The sequence below is a fragment of the Brienomyrus brachyistius genome, chromosome 16 (genome assembly GCF_023856365.1).
Source record: "Brienomyrus brachyistius isolate T26 chromosome 16, BBRACH_0.4, whole genome shotgun sequence".
In the NCBI taxonomy this organism is placed as follows: domain Eukaryota; kingdom Metazoa; phylum Chordata; class Actinopteri; order Osteoglossiformes; family Mormyridae; genus Brienomyrus; species Brienomyrus brachyistius.
The window spans coordinates 5362321-5383411 of NC_064548.1; the positions used below are offsets into that span (position 1 = coordinate 5362321).

Here is a 21091-nt window from a genome sequence, read left to right on the forward strand (position 1 = left end):
AGATAAGCATGATGTATCACAGTTTTAAATGTGAAACTTATTTTAACCATTCAAAATGAAGTTTAAAGAAAGCATGGGTTTTCCTATAGCTGGAAACTCTCAATATTCCCCAGCAGAGGGGGATAAATCTGCAGTTACTGTATATGAATGCATGCAACTTGCGCATGATATGGCACTTTTAACCAATACTTTTGGATTATTACACGTAGAGTACAGTATAAGTACCTGAAAATTTCTATATTGGAGTGTTCTTGGAATGTGTTATAAGCTGTTCATTCAAAGGGAGTAATGAAATTAGATTTGATTAATCATTTTTGCTGTTTTGCCTAATTTTTTTAAGCATAATGCAAAAACAAAATAAAAAAAAAATCATTTTTTTAAGAGAATTATGCATATTTTTGTGATGCTGATGTTTCCAACAGCTTCCTGGGTAATTTGGCAAACATTGTAAAAGTCGCCGTCTTAGGTGACGCATGAAGATAGCGTGGTGCTAATCAGCTGTTAGTGGCTGAAAACCTCCCAGGATTAATCGTTAACGCTCGTGAACGTTCCAAATGATTTAATATTAAACCATCGCTGACCATCTCATCAGCTCCTTCTCCTCCAGAAGCAGAACAATCATTAGAAGCTATGCTAGAGAATCACAAAGGCTGACAGCAGGAGTCCTGGAAGAGCAGCTTTCCAGCCATACTGAGCTTTTCTCAGACACTGCCGCTGGACAGCACACAGACTAAGGACAGATTGCACACTGGGCAACAACTCATGTCTACTAAGTTTGTGGAAAGTTCTTGCCCTTCTTCTATATGGATGTTGAACACACAGTATGAGTACTTTCATATTTACATTTAGATGTATTCATTTATCTGCGATGGGCTGGCCCCCCATCCTGGGTTGTTCCTTGCCTCGTGCCCATTAGTTCCCGGACAGGCTCCAGACCCCCCGCAACCCAGTAGGATAAGCGGGTTGGAAAATGGATGGATGGATGAATGGATGGATAGATGGATGGATGTTTTCATTTATATTACACTCTGAAAGTGTCAGATAATGTGCTCCGGGGTATATAAATACACTGAAGAGCTGCAGTCAGTTTTGGGTGTGGTTTCGGTTTTAAATTAAAAAACTCCACAAAAATCTCCATTTGAAGTGCAGTTAGGTGCATAACAGTTGCCTGAGTGCAGTACTACTGGGGGCGAGGGGGTGGCAGGCAAGCATTTGCTGGGACGCGATGGATGGTGAGCCGTTGGCCAGTTGTTTCTGTACAATACGCCGCACACATGAAGCAGGGCACACAGAGCTGAGGCTGGTTATAATGCGGGTTGTCATATCACACGTCGCTGTACATATAAAGCTATCACACGAACACACTGGATTTAGCTACAAATCCACAGCCACGACCTTCCAAAATTCACCATTCATAAGCATCAGCAATATCAGGAACGGATGGCAGGACGTGAGGATCCAGACTTCACAAAAAAAATGCATCTTCCCCAATAAACATGCAGTGATGCCTCGATTCAATGCAACCCCTACATACAAACATTTTCAGAGCCTCTGCGTACTACAGCGAAACAGTTCTTGTGCAAGAGGAAGACAAGTCAACCACAGAAAGAGAGACTCATTAAATTCACATAAACGCCGTCGAAAGTAAACGAAAGTCAAATAACGGAATTATTTCTGTTGCTTTTACATTTTTTCCCCTATGCAATGTAGCAAAATGTCCTATTCACAACCTATTAACAATTATAAATTAGAGATCTAAAACTTTAGAAAGCATTATGGCGGCTGAAATTATTTTCAGTAAAAAGCCTGAAGGCATAAGTCTGTTTTTGATTTTAATATGCCAGCTAGGTCTAGGGCCCACTTTGTCAATACAGGACATCCTGTGGGTATTTCCCATGAAGTCGTTTCATCTCACGCTTTTTCAAACAACACCAAACTCAATGAAGCCCAGGACATACGCACATATGATGCCCAACTCTGCCTTAAACCTCATAGTTCATGCCGCTTGCAGCTAAACCTTTGAGAGATATAGGCTACGTAAGAATCCTTACCTAGTGCTCGCCATTCGTCTTGTCAATTGATCTGACAGCAATCTTGAAAGAAAAAAAAGCTTCCCCAAGACAGGAAGTGAGTGCTGTCACATGGTGTCTTCTAGCACTGCCTTATGCAGTGCACACTGCTGCAAAATGTCTGTTTTCATGTTTCAAACCTGCAGCCTCACCACTTCCTGGAAACACACAGCTTGTACAGAAATAGCACAACTATACTGCTACTGAAATCCATCACAGCAAACTTTAGAAATAATCAATAGCACTCAGTTCCACTCAAAATAAGAAGTCACAAAACATCTATACTGAAAAACAGGAGGCTGGGCCAGATGGATGAAAGCAGTTGGGCAGCTACTTCTCTTTTTCAGTCTGTTTTTAGTAATCATTCATTTCAAAACCCTTCATCGCCAAACCCCAGGAACAACCACTACTAGGCCACGCTACTCCGTGTTCACTGAATGCTCTTAACGTTGCATTTGAATAGATGACCGAAGGGTCTCTCGTTTTGTTTGGAAGACGTTGTTTAGCTTCTGCTCCTATCCAGCTTACACTCATACTGGGCCTTCAGTGGAAGCTCAGCCTAGCTGCACTTACATCTAGTCGACTCCCTGACAGCATGAATGTTTGTTATGCGCTATTCACCTCACTTGTACATCAATCTGATCAAAATCCCTTTTAAATAAAGAAAATGTGCAATAGGCAGTTTACACAAATAATTTGCTTCTTTATGAAAGATCTAAAGGGAAGGGAGAAATTAATAAATACAGCAGATGCTATGTGTCGATGTTGTATTCCTCTTAATCGTTATCAAGGAAGTGACAAGGATTTTGCAATAGATCAGGCTAAGGCTTGAGAAAGAACCTTAAAACAGGATATGACATCGGGATTGTTTCTAGTTGGAGGGGTGATTGTGGTGAGGGGTGAAATAATAATAATAATAATAATAATAATAATAATAATAATAATAAGAAGAAGAAGAAGAAGAAGAAGAAGAAGAAGAAGAAGAAGAAGCTGCAGTATTCTACTATAAAGATATTTCCAAATATTCAGGTGAATAGAGACAGCTGAGCGAGTTCCTGTAATGTGTACTGGGACAAGCTGCCTATTTAAACAATAGAATATCAATCTTAAAAATATCCATCTTACTTTTCACTGCATTTTATACCTGACTCCAACTTTGCATTGACAGGATCATTCTGATGCTAGAGGCAAGTTCCCTTCGATCTGAGGTATCCATGCCTGGGCGACGCACAGACAGCTAACATCACATCCGGCTCCAGCGGGAAGCTCTGTAGGACAAACAGCTCTGGGAAGCCACTGAAAGAGTGTAACATTACAAGCAGATTCATCACAGACCTGCCTGGCAAAATACCAATAAATACCATTAATAGCCATTAACAGGACAGTTCACCCCAAAACTAGAAAAAGATACCGGTGAAAAGGAAATAGGTTATAGAGGGGCTTTAGTTCCGTCTATCCGTTTAGGTCTAGGTTGTTCTGCTGGTTGTTGCCTCGTTTTGGCAATATCGGCCGTAGAAATGTCGGACTTCTCTTGAATATAATGGGACTGAATGGCATGCTTTCTGTGGTGATTAAAGCACCAGAAATCATGGCCTGGTTACTGAATATTATCTACAGACTTTATAGTGAGCAGTTTAAGTAGGGACTATTTTTTGTTTCACCGAACTCCACACACCAATCGTATCACTGCGCAGAAGATAACAGGTGGTCGTGCTCATGTCTTCTGTGCAGTGATACGATTAGTGTCCGGTAGAGATTTCTGATAAGAAACGTCACTGTTGCATGTTTCAAATGTATTTTTTGCCGCTTTAATCACCACAGGAAGAATGTTATTCACGCTAATTTTATTCGATACAAGCCCGGCGATTTTTTTGGTCGATATCTCCAAAACTATTTAACTGCCAGCAGAACAACCTTGATGGGTAGACATCACTAAAGCCCATCTAAAACATGTCTTTTTCGAGATTTGGGAGTGACCTGCTCCTTTTAAAAACTCATCGCTGTATTTATAGCCTGTTCTTCTATATCATTTGGTTTGGGATTTCCAGCTAATTTTGCTATTTTAAGTTTTTATTACCATTGATTATACTGGATATATTGACATTTTATCGTCCTTTTTACAGATGAGATGAACTGTTTTTAATGTAGCATTTTCTCATTTTGAAAAAGTCCCCAGGTTAGTTATTACACTTATTTTCACGACCTGCTCGTACTTTGCTTCCGTGTGCCACGCCCCCTCATTACCTCGCGTCTATTCCTGATTGTAGTCAGATGTTTGGCGTTATTTCTGGCTTGTCCTGTGTATGCCAGTCTGCGTCTTAGTCCAGTTCCAGGATCTGTCATTGAGTGCGATTGAGTGTAGTTGCCTTTCTGCCCCTAATAAACTCCGTCCTTAGGATATTCGATCATTTACCGGATTCCTTATTCCCCCAGTCCTACCTTCTCGCCGAACACCGAACATCACACTAATGAGTCAACTTTTTACCATTAACTCTTTCCTAGTTACTTTGATGATTTCTGTCGTGTTCTGAGCCTGTTTGTTCAGAAGTAATTTGAGCGGATTTCGAATATCGAATTTGATCAAATGTTGAGAATGTGTTGGTCAAAAGCAAAATGGGATTCTGAAATTGGATTAGATCACGTAATCTGGTTTTGATCGGGATCAAATCTTGAGTAAGTTTTTTTTAAATTTTGTAATACAATTTGGACACCTTTGATCAAAGAAATCAGGATTACCCTGATCCCAGCAGAAGGCTGGGTTCAGCGTGGAGTTCATGTACGAAATGTAAGACAACTTTAAAATTGGTCAAAAAATACAACATTTGTATTATATAATATGCACAATTTCCAGGACTCCTGCTGCCAAGTCAGCCTTTGTGATTCTCTAGCATAGCTTCTAATGATTGTTCTGCTTCTGGAGGGGAAGGAGCAGAAAAAATTGAGTCCACTCTATATCCTTTAAAAATATGAATTTTTAAATCATAGTTTAATCCTGGTTCTGCTGGCAGAAGGCTACACTGCGTGGCTGGCTGCTTCCAGGCTCAAAGGTTCTAAGACAGCAATAAAGAAGAACAACGTGAAGCAGGAGACACTGATAATAACTAAAAACCAGCCTGGTAGAGGGCGGAAGCAACTTTTTAATGCCTGAAATGACAACTTATCCGGCAGTGCCTCATAAATCGGAGGATGACCTCAAGTGACCTTCAGAAAGAATGGGAGACATTAAGTGGTGTGAAGTGCACTGCCAGGACATTTCATAACAGGCTCCTAGAAGCAGGACTGAAGTCCCATAAAGCAAAGAAGCCCTTCATCTATGAGAAGCAGTGAAGAGCCAGGCTGCAGTTTGAAAAAAAAAGAGTATGTTTTACACAGACACACGCCCATAAATTGAGAAATGAGTGAACCTGAAATTTTAATGTGGTCTCTTAATTTTTTCTAAAGTTGCGCTTTTATTTATATTTTAGACTTGAATCATGACAGTGATAAAATGGGTGTGAAGCTACTTATTAAACCAACTTTTATTAAACCCACTTTCAGTCCACTACAGTTAAAACAATGGATTTTGTCCCCCTAGGATAATCTCCAAAACATTTGAAATTCATACCGGCATTGAAAATCATACTGAAACACCAAAGTGAAAGATAAATGCTTAAAATACATGTATTAATTTTTCTTCCAGATTCTGCATGTCGTGTCAGTATCAATCATTGTTATAAGAATGTGGTCTGACAAAACAGGAAGATGGAAATTAACTGAATGGCGTTTCCATTGTGAGTTTTCATGGTGAGAGAGAGGCCAAACTCAGCACCTTCCCCTAAGAGCCCCCAGCAAATCAAGTGCATTTCAGCCAGCTCTGCTTTCAAGACTGACAGCCAGGCAGAAGCGTTTTGTGGAGTTGACAGGGAAGATCATTTCGGACAAGCCGCCATCCATCAGCCCAAGCGGCTCGAACGGTCTGGTGATGTATGTAGCAGGTCACACCTATGGAAAGCTCACAGATATACATTGGCTTAAAGAGGGAAAACTCTCGCTGTTACAGTACCAACCACTCAGCAGTAAGCAGTGAGCATGCTGACATTCATTTGAAGTCAGGGAAACGGAGACTGAGGGCAGCAAACTTTCACAATAACAGCACCAGCGTCAGGCAAGTTCGTTCCCATTTGTAAAATGAAAGCACCTTAAAGTGGAATATAGTTCAGTTTTCGCCATCAACTTTTGCTCCTTTTAAGTGTGATTTTCGTTGCGTAAAGTACAACTCAACTGAGTGGACAGAAGTGTCATTTTGGTGTACAAAGTGGCCAGTAACAGCTGCATATTTCACAAGTTAACACTCGTGGGCTTTTAAGAATAGGTAGAGTTACATCAAACGTGACTGATGTCATTATACATGGTAGATACAATCAAGGGCCAATCAAGTCAAATGTGAAATTTTCTGCCATAGAGGTTGACAAAAAAAAAAAAGGAAAACACTGATAATTATCATCATTTGTGAACAGCAGCTGGTTGATCGTACAGTTTCTGGTAGGTTGGATTTTTATTTTTCTAAATGTTTTTAATGTCAAGAATGGGTCTGATTTCAGCTGAACAGTGGCAATTTGGCACCAGGGTATTGTCTGCCGACGGGGGTCTGCAGCATTGACTATGCATGAGTGAGGATTCCCTGGAGAGTCAGTGCCAGCAGCAGACGTCCTACACAAATGTGTGCTTTGAAAGAAAGCTGCCATTTGAATAATTCTGATTTTGAAAATCATCTGTTTTCTTACAGAGGAATTTTAACAGTGACATTAACACATCTGGACTGGGTCTTCAGGACACAGCAGAACCATTCACAGTCCACTTAATAAATTATTATTATTATTATTATTATTGTTGTTACATTCATATCAGTGTACCAGGTGGCCATGTGCGCAGATGTGGCTTGGTCTGGAAGGGAGGGTGACAGCTCCTTCCATCACAACAGCGCCCCCTGTGGATGACCTTGGCTAGCAGCTAGGGCCTCCCCCAGAATGCAGACGAAGCGGTGCACATCGCGGAAGGAGTTGTAGAGCGGAACTGGGGCGACCCTCAGGACGTCGGGCTCCCTCATGTCGCACTGGAAGAGGAGTGTTACTGGATGAGCAGTGTGACTGTCATCACAATTATCAGCAGGATCAGACTGCAGTGATTCACTGCTAAGTGCAGAATGCACAGGGAATCAGATTTGGTGAAAGTGATGGCATGAAGCATACGATCAAATACACTGTCAAGATAAAAAGTACAAAAAGCATAAAATGAATTCAAATAAAAGAGTTAAAAGGAAAAATAATGTGCCATTAATAAATAAACATCTATATGTTTAAATAACCAGTGAGAGAACCAGCCGTAGGGTATAAACAGCTTCGGACTGCATGCAAATAAGCCAGTAAAGGCAGTAAGAGTATGAATACAGTGGGTGCCTGAATCATTCTCAATTATAACAAGGTAACTATAGACAGTAAACGAAAGAAGACAGGCCTCCTAACCTGAGCACTCACCATGTTCAGCAGAACCAGCAGGTTCCCAAGAGAGTCGAATTGCTGACACTCTAGCCCACCCAAAAAGCACAGCCCGTCTGCCAGATTTGCACAGTAGAAAGTGTGCATTGTACTTTATATTTGCATTTGTTTTCCACTGTATTTATAGCTGTATTTATTTTGCATCTATTCCCTGCCCAGCGTGCAATTTGAAATTTCGCCATCGCTTTCTATGATTGCCATGTCCATAAGAATCTATGAACACATTCACTGACACGTGCATTCATAAAGCATTATAAACATGGCTGTAAATACTGTATTTGTAAAAAAGCTTAATATTACAGGTATGTTTATTAAGCATTATGAATGCTTTACGAAGCTCTCAACTATAATGAAGATACCTTCTAATGCAGTACAAAGCATGCTAAATGCTTATTCTAACCGTTATAAAACATTATAAATCAGAGCTTCATTGGAGTGCATGGACTAATATAGTCAACGCTCTAATGCCTTATGACTGTCAATAGAAGATGCTGTAATGCTTTATTAAATTCTTATACTGACCATTATAATGCATTATGAAGGTACCTATAACGCATTATAAATGACATTTTTAAATAAAGTGTTTGTCATTTTTTCTTGATATGTTGTTTTTGTTGGTTTCCCTTTAGTTTATGCCTTGCTGTCTGACCTTGTCAAACATGACTAGATATATTCTTATTCAAAACAATAAAAAACCTTATTTCATGTCAACAGAAAGGGTACCTACAAGGCTACAGAGCACAGAGGTCCTCCCCGGAGGACGCATACGCAGACGGGTTCATAAGCCGGCAGGGGCTGCAGGTGTGCTCCTCTATATCGATTTATTTAGTGATACTGCTGTTGGTGACCGAAATGCATGACCCTTGCTGCTGCGTCCCGAATTACACTTCCAGTGCCGTCACATACAGACTCCCAGCCCCACAGAACTGTTACAAAGTCTATTACCCTGTACACCATAAACAGAGCTCTAAGCAATCACAAAAATAGAAAGTGAGGGTGTTTCTCAATATCCGTTCCTGACTGTACTTGTGTTCTCATGTACCCGTTTTATATCATCTTCCATCCCCGAAAACCAGGTCCAATACTAAGAACAGAAGTACGAAAGACCATAAAAATCCCCCGGTGTCGTTCATGCTCCACCCCAATTATTAAGGATACATCAGCTACATCAGCGGCAAACGAAGACCAATCCCATGATTCATTGTGCATCAAGCACGTTCTTTGGGAAACAAGTCAGCAAAACCAATCAAGCCAAGACCACAAGTACAATCTCTGCATTCTTGGTTTTGATAATCACCCTAAGTGTCCATATTTGTGATTATGAGCTGTTCATGTGCGATGCGATCCCTTTGGGTAACTGTACAGCTCTCTCAACATCCCACCACGCAACCTGGAATACGACTCTTATAGCATTTCTCATTGACAGGGGTGGGTTTGCCGTTTCTCTGGCCCCAGTCAAAAACTTTGATCCCCCCTCTCCCCCCCAGATGTTTCAAAAACTAAATAAGTAGCTAGTGAGTAGAGTCAGAAGATCATACTGTAGCTAGCTAGCTCTTTAGTAGAACATGCTGTGCGGATGTCTGTCTCTTACGCTGTGGTGCATGAGACTCCAGAGGATAACACCTGTTTAGAGCAAAGAGGAGTGTTTCTTGATTTGCAGTCGGTTAACGTGAGTGGGAGTTTAATCTCTGGCACGGCAAAGATGCAGAACTGACTGGATTGATCTACCAAACACATGGGAACAGCAGTTAGAAAAACTAAAAGGTGACGTGTTTACTTAATGGCTTAGCGATACTGTGGCTTCCTTCAGAAAATGTTGACTTTCCTCCATCTTTCAATGTATTAATTTAACATATTTTTATTCTATTCTCATGTCATGCAGAGGGGCAGCATGGTGGTGCAGTGGTTACATGTGTGCGGAGTTTACATATTTTCCCCACATCGTCGTGGGGTTTCCTCCGGTTTCCAAAGATGTGCAGAAGCTAATTGGAGTTACTACATTGTCTGTAGTAGTATATTTGTGAGTGAAAGGTGTGTGAGTGCTCCCTGTGATGGGCTAGCCCCCTGTCCTGGGTTGTTCCCAGCTTCATGCCCATGGCTTCCGGGATAGGCTGTGGACCCCCCGCAACCCAGAAGGATAAGTGGTTAGGAAAATGTATGGGTGTCTTGCCGAAGGTATCGTGCTCCTTGAAAATTATAATTGCTTCACTGTGTGTGGAGCAGGTCTATGCAGACTGAGGAAGAGCTGGCATTTGCTTGGCTAATGTTAAGTTCACACTACAGGAACAGTTTTTAGAGATCGAGGACAAAACCCTCAGTGCAGCGATGAGATACAGCCAATGGGGTGAGGCGTAACTCGAGGCAAGAAACGTGTAAAACGTTCACTTCGCTTGTTTGTAAATGTAGCTCATATGTTGTCGTTTGATTACAGTGTTTTACAAATTTTTAGCACATTAATACTAATCTGAGAATTGTTATTTCCTCATGTCATTTCTCGCATATCTTTCCGTGAGAAAATGTAGTTTGGAGACCAGACAGACTCATCATCGATTCCTCCTGGTGAAAGACCTTGTAGTGAATGACCCCATCTTCGATTAGTCAAGTAGTGTGTGAAACACAATGACTTCAATATTCTCGAATACAAGATGAGAAGTCGTGTAGTGTGAAAGAACAGCAATCCGATGACTTGGAAAGTCGCATATTATGAACTTAGACTTAAACGCAGATTCCTGCTCTAACAAAGTCTGGAAATTTCCAGAAGAGGGTGGAGGATGGAGGGGGCACTCACAGCGACCGCCCGCCGCTCCAGCTCCCTGAAGATGTTGGCAACGGGCACGGAGAAACAGAGCGAGAGCTGGCAGCCACGCTGGGCCGGATCTGAGGGCGTCACGATGCGCACGTGGGCCTTGCGTGGGTTGGCGTCCTCGTGGGCGAAGTTCCGCTTCAGAAGGTATTCCAGGTATCCCGTCAGGAGGACGGACTTCCTCCTCAGGGCCTGCATGCTGGTCTGGCTGAAGACCTGGAGGAAGCCGAACGGGCAGAAGGATCCCGACCCAACGTTAACCGGGTCTAACGGTTAGTAAGGACTGGCAGTACAGTCAAACAGAACTAGAACAAAGAGCCAGGCTTGCTGATGTACCTTTGGACACAGTTACACTGAGACTTTAGTATGTTGCAATGGATGAAACTAAGAATTTGGAAATCCTAGCCAAACAGGCATATTCAAGCACTGACAGAAAAAAAATAAGTTTTGTATTCCAAGGTGCAAACAACATTAATGCACCCCCAATGGTACAAAAATATTCCTCAGAGTCCAATCTTGTGCCTACAATTTGACTAAAAGGTATTTACGTATAGCTGTAGGGTACAATTGGCAGACCCTTGAGGGTACAGCCTCATTGACAAGTAATTGTACCCTCAAAAGGTACAAACTGGTACTTTTTTGCAGTGTGGGAAAGAGGAGTGATGTTCTTCCACTGGTGGAAAAAAAAGAAAAAAAAACTATGCTCTTTGTTCGGTTTTAACATTTTGCACATTTATAAGTGACATGTCTGGTGGGCAATTCGACGTAATGTCTATAGAGGAGACTGTTCCACATCCCGGGCCATCCTACTATGTGAGGATCACAGGAGTGAGAAGTCACCACATCAAAATGCATCTCGTAAGGCAGAGCACAGCTTTGCGGAGCTGCTGTGCATTTGCCTGTCTGCCTGCTGTGTGTTTTAGCAAATAAAATTACAAAGATGAAAAATGCTAGCATGCAGAGTAAACAGGAGATGTGCAAAGACATGTCAGATCTTACCTCTAGACTGGCCTGGAGGGGGCACACTAATAATATGGGCTGGTTGGATAGTCTGTATCCTCCAACACCAGGAATCAGCTGCATTTCTACAGAACATAATCTACACTAATTATTCATTTTCATATGCTTTTGGCTCAGCTGAAGAAAGACACATAACCAAAAGTATCTATGATCATGTCCTAAGGAAGCAGAATAAACCAAAAAGGTAATTATGATGATGTGATTAAAAGTGTACCGTATTGGTCCATGTTATGGCACACAATTGCCAGAAGATGGCACCATAGGCTAATGAGCATTTGCAGTACTGGCATCTACTGTAACTAAATACAACTCGTGGCAAAAATGGACGGAGAGGGAGAAACGCTGCCCCTTTGCAGATAGCTGCTTAGGGAATTCTTGCAACTATTTATCCATTCGTGCAGCAGGTTATTTTACTACAGCCATACACACTAAGTGCCTTGCTGAATTTCCTCTCTGAATTTAAAATGGCAGCCTGATGTTTACGAGGTTGTGTCATTAAATATCGTGCTTCCTCCTGCCCACACACATCATACAGAAAATCATAGGTACAGGCTGGTTACAGGGTACAGCACTGAATACTACAGGTAAAATGACGGATCTGAATTAAAAGGTGCCCGCCCTCGGAGCGGGATATCACCATTCCCGTAGCCATGTTGCTCATCTGTGGAATTTACAACCTTGGATAAAAGTGGGATGTTTACAGGATTTGCTTAAAGCCTGCAGAAAAGGTTCCAGGTCGCCTCCTTCAGGACCAGGATTGTAATGTGTGAGTTCCTGTGTGGAGAACGTGTGCGACTGTACCGTTATCCATCAGAAACCGCGACTTCAGGTCATGCCCCCACCAGCCCCACAGCCTGCGGGAGACAGTAAGAGCGGGCTGAGGCTGTGCGGCTCATTTGGGCGTGATATTCCCGCCAGTCACCGGTCAGGCTGCCACGAGGGTGGCACAATCTCTTCCAGGAAGAACGCTGTGCCAGGGTCCCAATCATCACTCTGTAATTAGACACCTGTCACAGAAGCCACTTAGCTTAGCCGTTAATGCTAAGTGTGAGGGGATCACACAGGACTGAACCTCTCAGTGACACAGAGATCATCGTAGGTCCTCAAATCCACAGCTACTGGGACTGCGGGCTCCTCTGGCCTCTTTAACGTTATCGGTGCGAAGATAGCGTTAAATTCATCCAATTAGGGAAATAATTAGCTTGACAGGGTGCTGAGGTTCCCCAGGTAGGGTGAACACCTGTGCTCCGAATACAACCCCAGACCATCTTTGGGGGCTCCGTACTCACGCTGGCCTGATGCTGCCCGAGTGCTTTTCGTGGATGAACGCTCCAGCCAAGCCGCCTGCTCCAGAATTGACGTACTGCACACAGAAAACAAGGCTGTGCCATGAGATTGCCCCCCCCCAGCTTATTCTGCACGGTTACCAAGTCAGTCGTATATCATAGGCGCTTCTCTGCTTAGTATCTTGCGGGGAATGAGGGAACGCTGAATTTATAGCGCAGGTTATTTCTCAGCAAACAGGAAGGGGCCGACACCCCCACCGGCTCCCCCTCAAACGCTATTCCGCCGCCGCTGCCGGCTCACCTTGTAGGAGCACCAGCAGGCGAAGTCCACACCCCAGTCGTGCAGCCGCAGTGGCACGTTCCCCACAGCGTGTGCGCAGTCGAAGCCCACGAGGCAGCCCTGTGGGACAGAGCCCCCAGGGGGGCAAATGCTCACACCCTCGTGCAATATCATGGTGCAGTAACCCCATCCAGATCAATGTACCAGAATTCAGTGTCCTTTGCAGCGAAGATGTCCTTCACTGACGGGGGAGGGTTTAGTGTTAAACCCCTTAAAAGGCGACCTTGAAAAATACCTACATTTCAGAGACATCACTAGCTGCTTAAAATGGACAAAGCACATACTGTACGATAAACCGTAATCCGCCAAAATAAATGCCAACTCTTACGAGACTATCTACGGATTGAGTTACTTTGATTTATGCTGATCTTCTGAGTACATCTGTATGTTCATGGAGTGCCTGTCCTGTGTCAGACGCACCCCCCTGTCCAATGGGATGATTCAGCTCTACAGTGAAAACCAGAGTTAAGCTCCAGTAGTTTGAGAAAGAGTAGGATAAAACAGGGACTCAAAACGATCTGAGGGAATAAGAAGGGGCGTGAAAGCTCTCCATCGTAACGCTTTGGGAGGTAAAGAGACTTAGAGAGCCCTTTTTAAGAGTGCAATCCACACACATGAGTATTAAACAGCTGTAGCGAATCATTCGACAGACAAGGAAAAAAAAAAATTGAAGGAATCGATCGCCTTATGTCACACACTAGTGTGCCAGCAGAGGGCAGCGCTGTAACACGGCACATTTAAGCTTCCTGCTCTCTTAAAGTTTTACATGTGAAATACGAAGGGGTACGGGGGAGAAAAAAATCTTTAAAAGAAAAATGGGAGTGCAACATTCTTTTGGGCCGAGATCAATACAGGGGTTTAAGTGATTTAAAAGTTCCTCGAGAGATTGCTGATATGGCAAAGGCTCCTGTCTGAAGCTGTCCACCTCAGCTTCAGTTTAAATCACATCTGAAAAGAGGCCCAGTATGGGGACGTCAGGGGCCCCAGCCTATCACCCCAGGACGCTATGCTAAGTGCACAGATTTTTGATTTTGATCTTTGCAGGCGGCAAGCTCACCTTCGCCTGGCCAGCTGTGGTGATGGTGGCCACGTCGAACAGCTGTCCTGTGTAATACTGCACCGCGCTGAACAGGATGACAGCGATGGATTCTCCCTCCTTCTCGATGGTGGCCAGGATGTCCTCAGTACGCAGAGTGTCCTCTCCCTATCAATCAGAAAGCACCGCTGTCATTTAGTGAGGCCTAGCAGTCTTATGTCACAAGGCCCCGCCTTTCAGAACTAAAATATATGAATAAGGGCACCTTTCAGTCGCTAATGCACAACATCTCAGCTAGGGAGAGTCTAAACCAGTCGCAAGTAATCACACCATTTATGTCACGGTTTCACATGAACCTCTAAAATGCTCTGAATTGTAAATCGTTTTCCATTTCAAACCCATCTTTTGTGTTGTTTAGGACACAGATTTCAGAAACACGGATATTCCAGAAACGCGGACCTAAAGCATAAACAGCCCAACCCAACATGAATGTTCATTTTTATCCCCCAAAGCTGGAGACTGGCATGACAGGTAGACATGTTTGGACAATTAGACCCGCTATTCCAATGAACATTTAACATTTACAATAAGTGACAAATCACAGACATGCACAAACCTGCTTATAATATTAAAAAGGAATTTGACAGTATCGGTTACAGTAATTAATGTACTGGTTTCGATGTCCTATGCTAGCCTGGAGTACATTTTGTGTCATCAATCTTTTGAAAGAGAGACCTTATGTTAGTTTAGCTTATAACAAATAAATCAATGACAAACCTTCATTTTTATGATTCTGGTGTCTAAATTATGAGTCCATCATGCTTCCCATCGATGTAATGCTTGCTTTTTCTTAACAAAGCAATGTTAAACAAAAGACTCTGAGTGGACATTGTCCTGTTGTAGTACTTTAATGCACATTAATCTCCATGGCAAAAAATAAAAGCACATTGTCACTATGGGAATTAGGTATCGTTACACTATATATATTTGATTCCTGCATGAGCAACGTATAGCAGAATTTTGTTAGACTATTAGAAGCAAAAGGTATCTTTGCCATTTCCTTCTCTCTCTGAGACTATTGTCATAAGCATTTGACCTAAGGCAAATGCAAAGATATTTGGACAGGGGTGCAAAATACACTAAAATGAGAGTAAACAATATGGAAGGGGAGCTACAGCAGATGACAGTGCTGTCTACTTAAATCCAAGAGCGTGTCTCCCTACGAAATGGGCACAGGCTCACAATTCCATTTAGAAACGCCGCAATCGATACACAGCCGTCAGAGTAGAGCTGGCTGCTGATGCTCTATTGTCACTGAGCGCCTTTAAACCGTCAGCTTTTTAATTCCGCGCTGAAAAGGTGCATGTATCATACCGGGCCGGGGAATACATCACTGCCGGCGAGGCGGGGAAGTACGGGAAGACCTCACCTCCCTGGGCCTGATCAGGAGCAGGCTGCGCTCCGGCTCGTATCCTCGCAGGCGTATCTGGGACTGCACGGCGTACTGTGGATGGACAGGTATACCGGCACTGTATTCAATTTATTAATTGTGGGTTTGCAATAGCACAATACACACCTATTTAGACAGTATGAAAGACAGTTAGACATTAACAGACACTAACTATAACTAATAAACGACAATGTACAGTGAGAGTGCAAGGAATGTCAGGGTACTCAGAATTCCGTACTAATGACTCAGAAATAAATAAATAGTATTGCACAGCGAATGAATGAATGTTCTGTGAACGGGCCTAAGCGGTGCCGATCCATTTACGGAGTTGGCCACCTCCCCCATCATAGAATTTTAGAATGTAATGGATCGGGGTGGGAACTGCATTCCATATGCTCCTTGTAGAGATCACTGGCCCCCATTACTGAAAAAAGGCATGAAACATGACAGTGGATCCACAATGAGGCCGAGAAGCAACCAGAAGGGTTATGGATGCAGAATGAGATGTTTGCGATACTGGAAGGTCGCTTGTTACTATCCCAAGTGAAACACGGGACCGGGGGACCGGCGGGGGTGCTCACATAATCAGAGGGGAACGCCTTGTCCTCAATGAGGATTTTGTGACGTCTGCCTGTGGGTTTGTAGAAAGACAGCTGCAAAGCACATTGATTAATCAGACGCTGAGCAGAAAAAATGCCAGAAAGCGAAGGGGTTAATGCTGAACCATGGATAAATAATACTTTACCAGTAGAAGGTGCAAATTAACCGTCAAGCCATTCATCAAAGCCACCTCCTCAACCTCAGCTCCTGAAAACAAGAATATATATATATATTAAATTAATATAGCAAAAGGAAACACGTACCCGCTTTCCTTTGTTTACAGATAATTATCATCACAGCAGCTACCCTATAATTAAAAAATTTTTGTGGTTTGCAGATAGTCTTTTTTATAAGGCACCTGTTTAGACGCCTACTGTATCCTGAATTGCAACTCGCACCAGGGCTTAATCAACATATTGTATGATTTTTAGCATCTGTCAAAGTGTCACATCAGAGAAAATTATTGATTTATTGACTTTCAGATGGTTCTGCAAATGTATTTTACCTCAAATGAACTGCACAAGCTGCAACATCTCATTTAATTAAGGAAGGTTAATTGAGTTTTGATATTTGCTGTGGAGATTCAACTGTGCATCGTCAGGGACCAGCATACTGCGGCGGTAAAGACATCAAAGGGAGAGCGTGGGGGCCGTCGTGACCACAAGGTGCCCTCACCAACAAGATGAGCCATCATTTCTTCTATAGTGTTCTCAGCCCAGGCCCAAGGCCGGCTTCCTTCTGTATGGCCATGAACTCCCCTGTAGACAAGAGAAGCTTCAGGTATTGTGGACAAAGCCCATTAGAACAATGACTTGGTACACTCACTGGGGTTACTGATCCAAAAGGTTGCTGAAACACGCGACACATGCTCCACATCCAGCCTCAAACACCACTCACGTTTTTGCCCATTTGTCCAATTCCGCGTCAAGGTACTCCTTGGTTTTCTTTGGCTGCAGCCCGAGTGAGTTTCCCGCCAGATAAACGCCGTCCTCCGCGCTGTCGACGAGCCTGGGGTCAGCTGCGGGGAGATGACATTCGCATTAGCGTAGCCTTTTCTGCCAGTCGTCGGCTCTGTAGCGAACATCTGCTTTCATTTAGAGGCGCACAAAGGGTCCCGGGCGTCATCTCACATCTATTCACACGCTGAAGTTTCCGAGACAAACTGCAGTTTGTGTCTTATGGTGCCGACCCTTAGCCTACTAAGACCTCTGGCCTGTTTGACAAGGACTTTATGTAAAGCATAAAATCCCCCGCAATAAAGACGCCACATGTCCATATAAAGTGAAACTTGCAAGAGTACAGTGCGACCTCCCCGACTGCACATCCAGAGTCTATTTCCGTCTCTCTTTTTCTTTAAGTGGGTGGTCTGCACACGCTTGTTATTACAGACCTGATGGAGATCCATAGGGACTGAACACTGTCCCATTCATTAAAACACGCACCAGGGATAGGAAGAGTGTGGGCCATTTTCCACATGATATTACAGAAACATTCTTTAACAAATGCTAAAAATACCAGGATTAGGGTAACTATTCAAAATTCAAATTCTGCCTTCAAGCTTCTCCAGGATCTAAAATAAATCAAAAAATGCACAAGACTATTAAATAAATTCATCCGCCTTCACTGTCATAAATCAGCTTTTCACAGTATGTCCAAATTATCCTCACAACATGTATATATATATATATATATATATATATATATATATATATATATATATATATATATATATACATATATATATATATATATATATATATATGTGTGTGTGTGTGTGTGTGTGTGTGTGTGTGTGTATGCATGTATGTATCAGATGTAGAGACTTCATCACGATTATTGTACAACAGCCATAAAATTTTTATATATTTCATATATATATACTTTTGTATATATGTGTACACTTCTATATCACTATAAGAGGTGGTGGGTAGTTCTGTGAGTTAGGACTCTAAGCCTCTGATCAGAAGGTCATTGGTTCAAATCCCTGGGTTGGCAGAGTGATGTCACCATTGGGCCCCTGAGCAAGGCCCTTAACCCCAATTACTCCAATGACTGGCTGACCCTACTCTCTCAACTATGTGTTACTTTAAATAGTGTCTGCTGAATAAATTGAATATAATTTACTCAGTAAGTAAAAATGAACTTTTTTTTGCTTGTCATAGCAGTCTATTATAATGGATTTTTGTTTTATTTGAAGTTGTATAAAAGTGAACCGAATACTGATTATTCTCTGTGGCAGTGTGGTTTAAAAGCATTATGTCTCATTTGAAAGCTAACAGAACAGAAATCAGCACAACAGTCATCCCCAAACATACCTCGCTATCTGCAGGCGGGAGACCATCGTGCCATTATGTACACTGCTGAGTAGGTATAACTTTGGTAACGAGGAACTCGATTATAGAGACATCTCAGATAAGGGCTATACTGCTTAGGTTTAGGGGGATTTTAAGAAGAAGAGGAGTAAAAGAACTCAACCAGGTTCTCTGAAATTAAATTCTACATTTATTAGACTTCGAAATGGAAAATGCAGGTCCAACAGCAAACACCCCAAACACCTTTACATGGAGGAGAAGGACTGCTGATTCTATATAGTTCTCAAAAGTATACTGTTGTGTTCACAAAAGGTTCAAGAGTTTATTTACTCAACTGGAAGGCGACTTACTTGTGCATGTATTGTAGCATCTGTTCACCTGCATTTGGCATCTGCGACCAAAACAACCACTTTTTCCACCATAAAAGCCGCTCTGTGTCCGAAATCTTTCGGCAGACATAAAGAGTGTTACCAGCATCAGTTGGATTTTTCTGTCAGCCCACTTTTGTTTTTGAAGGGGGGGTGTGGGTTTGCTCAGACTTACTGGGAGACAGGTCTGTGGTTTTGGGCATGTGGAATAGTCCCCGCAGGTGTCCCAGCTCATCGGTACTGTCAAGGTGCGCGGCCAGCTCCGCCGAGCCTGGGCTGCAGCCCAGCTGCGCCGAGATCCGCTCCAAAATCTCCGCTGGGGAGGCATGGGAGAAAGTACCATCCTCCATGCTGGCAGAGGGAGAAGAGCTCACTGGATGGGGTATGTGCCAGAACAGCCCAACATCCCACCTGAAACATCAGCGACTACCCACAATTTCATGGCAGTGGAAATGCCAACAAATCAACAAAATATACAGAATATACTGACTTTAATTTAAATGTAATTAAACTGTGGTGGATTACAGAATCCCTCATCAGGCATGTCTGGGAGTGGTGTGTGGTGCAGGGGTTTCAGCCTCGGTGCTCGTATTCATAAGGTTGTGGGTTCAAATTCCCATGACCAACGGTAAATCCTTTCAGCCCCAGAATGCTCCTGGTATGGCAAATAAGTAACCGAGCCTGCACTCAGATCAGATCCCTCCAAGACAAGTAACATGGAACACATGAAGCCTAAAGTGTTCTTAAATTATTGTACAAAAAATAATTTCAAAATATAAATAGATTAATGTCAGACTGTCGCACAAATTTGCACAGGAGTTTAAAAGATATTTCCCTATTTTCGACTCTCTTTAAAACTTGTTATGGCTATAGGGAAATCCATGTTTTTATTTGAATTCCTCAAGACGTTTGTAATACGGTCAGTATAACCTGTAACACTTTGTCCTACAAGTAATACACAGAATACCTGGTTTCATCTGAGCTTTACGGCGTACAAAAAGGTGACGTTATGCTGCATGAAGCAGCATTACTTACTTACCTACACTATTAATCTACCTTCCAGCGTCGCTCTGGGAATAAAAATGACTATTTGACAAGATAAATCGAATAATATCGGTACATTATCGGGAATATTACTTACATTAAATTAGTACTGGAGTAATGCGGCAAATTGGTCCTGGTGCAAGATGACTAATGATTTTCTTTGTGAGACAGTAGATCGATGAGTCCAAAGGCAAAAACACTGAACTGTGACACGCAGATTAACTGGGAACTTCAGTTTTTAACTATTAACCATCGATATATAACGACGGCAACGTATAAGACGAACAGTCTCCTTTGTCTTTTACAACGAAACTGGTGTATGGGAGGCGTATTTCCCATTCAATCATAATTACTCATAAATATTGCTACATTTTTCCGTTAATATTAGGGAATCGTGACACTGACGCTCCCCACTCATCCGAAAATGTTTCACGTCTTGCCAACAAGCGAACTTTGACCATATACTGGATTTTATGTTTGAAGAATAGCTGCCTTTGAGTGCATTAAAACGAAACCAAACAGGGAAACATGAACTGATACTGAACACGGCAGCTGAATCAATTCTGATTTAAATAGAATACATTATGGAGGAGAAATATAGATACGGGTTATTAAGCTGGTGGCTCGCAAAGGTGGAGATTTCAAGCCCAAAGAGTCGAATCAAGACAAAGAATTTCACGTAGTTGGATAATTTGGAGATCTGATTCACCCTTTTTGCAAAACTCTAAACACATTCTCATTCATCTAAATACATTTTGCAACTCGCTGAACTTGTAGAAAGCACACAGCACACAGCAGTCTTCTTTTAAACACAATAACTCAAAACTGTTAACACGTTTCTAAACACGTGAAGGAGCCAATTAGTGACCAGAACAGAAAATACATGCCAAATGAGAGTGTCATAGGTAAGTTGAATTTCAGTGTCAGCATATGGACGCCCTGTCTGTGATGTAGACAAATGTCCCTGTTCTGACGCAGCCCTGAAACATAATGAGGAGGCTGAATCCATACACTTCCTTGACGTCGGCAGTTGCACAATATTTTCCCGCAAAGTGCCATTCATGTGATTTTTCGAAACTTTGACCTTTACAGTAACTTTAAGTGATTAATACTGTAAAATATAGCATTTTTACATTTAGTTGCATTCAAAATTTTCTTTTTTTCTTTACTGTAGTCTTGTGCAGTTGGTTTCCAATTTTGCAACTAAACATATATGGCAAACCATGCCC

At 42.4% G+C, this 21091-nt stretch overlaps 2 protein-coding genes across 6 annotated transcripts in view; both read right to left on the minus strand.

The window, feature by feature from the left end:
* The window catches only part of arhgap15 (Rho GTPase activating protein 15), a 123374-nt gene extending 118847 nt beyond the window's left edge, over positions 1–4527 (minus strand). Inside the window, exons 1-2 of one of the 2 annotated variants that reach the window (XM_048978497.1) lie at positions 4314–4527; positions 3214–3365 (exon numbers count right to left, since the gene is read on the minus strand). Coding sequence is in view for 1 of the 2 variants with exons in the window: in XM_048978498.1 (XP_048834455.1) it covers positions 2052–2065 (14 nt within the window). In the remaining variant the exon portion in view is untranslated. Of the gene's footprint in view, positions 1–2051; positions 2266–3213; positions 3366–4313 lie in introns of those variants that run through there. The other variant, XM_048978498.1, reaches the window with a different exon arrangement.
* A 1042-nt stretch (positions 4528–5569) lies between these two features.
* On the minus strand, positions 5570–20819 carry kynu (kynureninase). Of its 4 annotated transcripts, XR_007382899.1 has the most exons (15): positions 19960–20817; positions 18994–19169; positions 17036–17156; positions 16814–16896; positions 16284–16345; positions 16120–16191; positions 15518–15592; positions 14110–14256; positions 13014–13112; positions 12716–12789; positions 12228–12280; positions 11406–11491; positions 10392–10622; positions 6962–7161; positions 5570–6050 (listed from the first exon to the last, which is right to left on the minus strand). XR_007382899.1 is itself a non-coding variant. In XM_048979095.1 (14 exons), the coding sequence occupies exons 2-14, from the start codon at positions 19166–19168 to the stop codon at positions 7021–7023; spliced, it is 1419 nt and encodes a 472-aa protein (XP_048835052.1). In that variant the 5' UTR covers position 19169; positions 19858–20819; the 3' UTR covers positions 5570–7020. The 4 variants fall into 4 exon arrangements, 3 of the variants coding, with proteins under 3 accessions (XP_048835052.1, XP_048835051.1, XP_048835053.1); XM_048979095.1 differs by having other exon boundaries at positions 5570–7161; positions 19858–20819; XM_048979094.1 differs by having other exon boundaries at positions 5570–7161; positions 19960–20816.
* Positions 20820–21091: the final 272 nt, after the last annotated feature.

What these genes read in the sequence shown, in the direction of transcription:
- kynu (XM_048979095.1), bottom strand. Translation starts at nt 19,168, where the DNA reads ATGGAGGATGGTACTTTCTCCCATGCCTCCCCAGCGGAGATTTTGGAG. An exon ending in AATGATGGCTCATCTTGTTG is followed by an intron (nt 16,346 to 16,813) that starts GTGAGGGCACCT and finishes TCTTGTTTTCAG; the next exon opens with GAGCTGAGGTTGAGGAGGTG. An exon ending in AGGCGTTCCCCTCTGATTAT is followed by an intron (nt 15,593 to 16,119) that starts GTGAGCACCCCC and finishes GTCCATCCACAG; the next exon opens with TACGCCGTGCAGTCCCAGAT.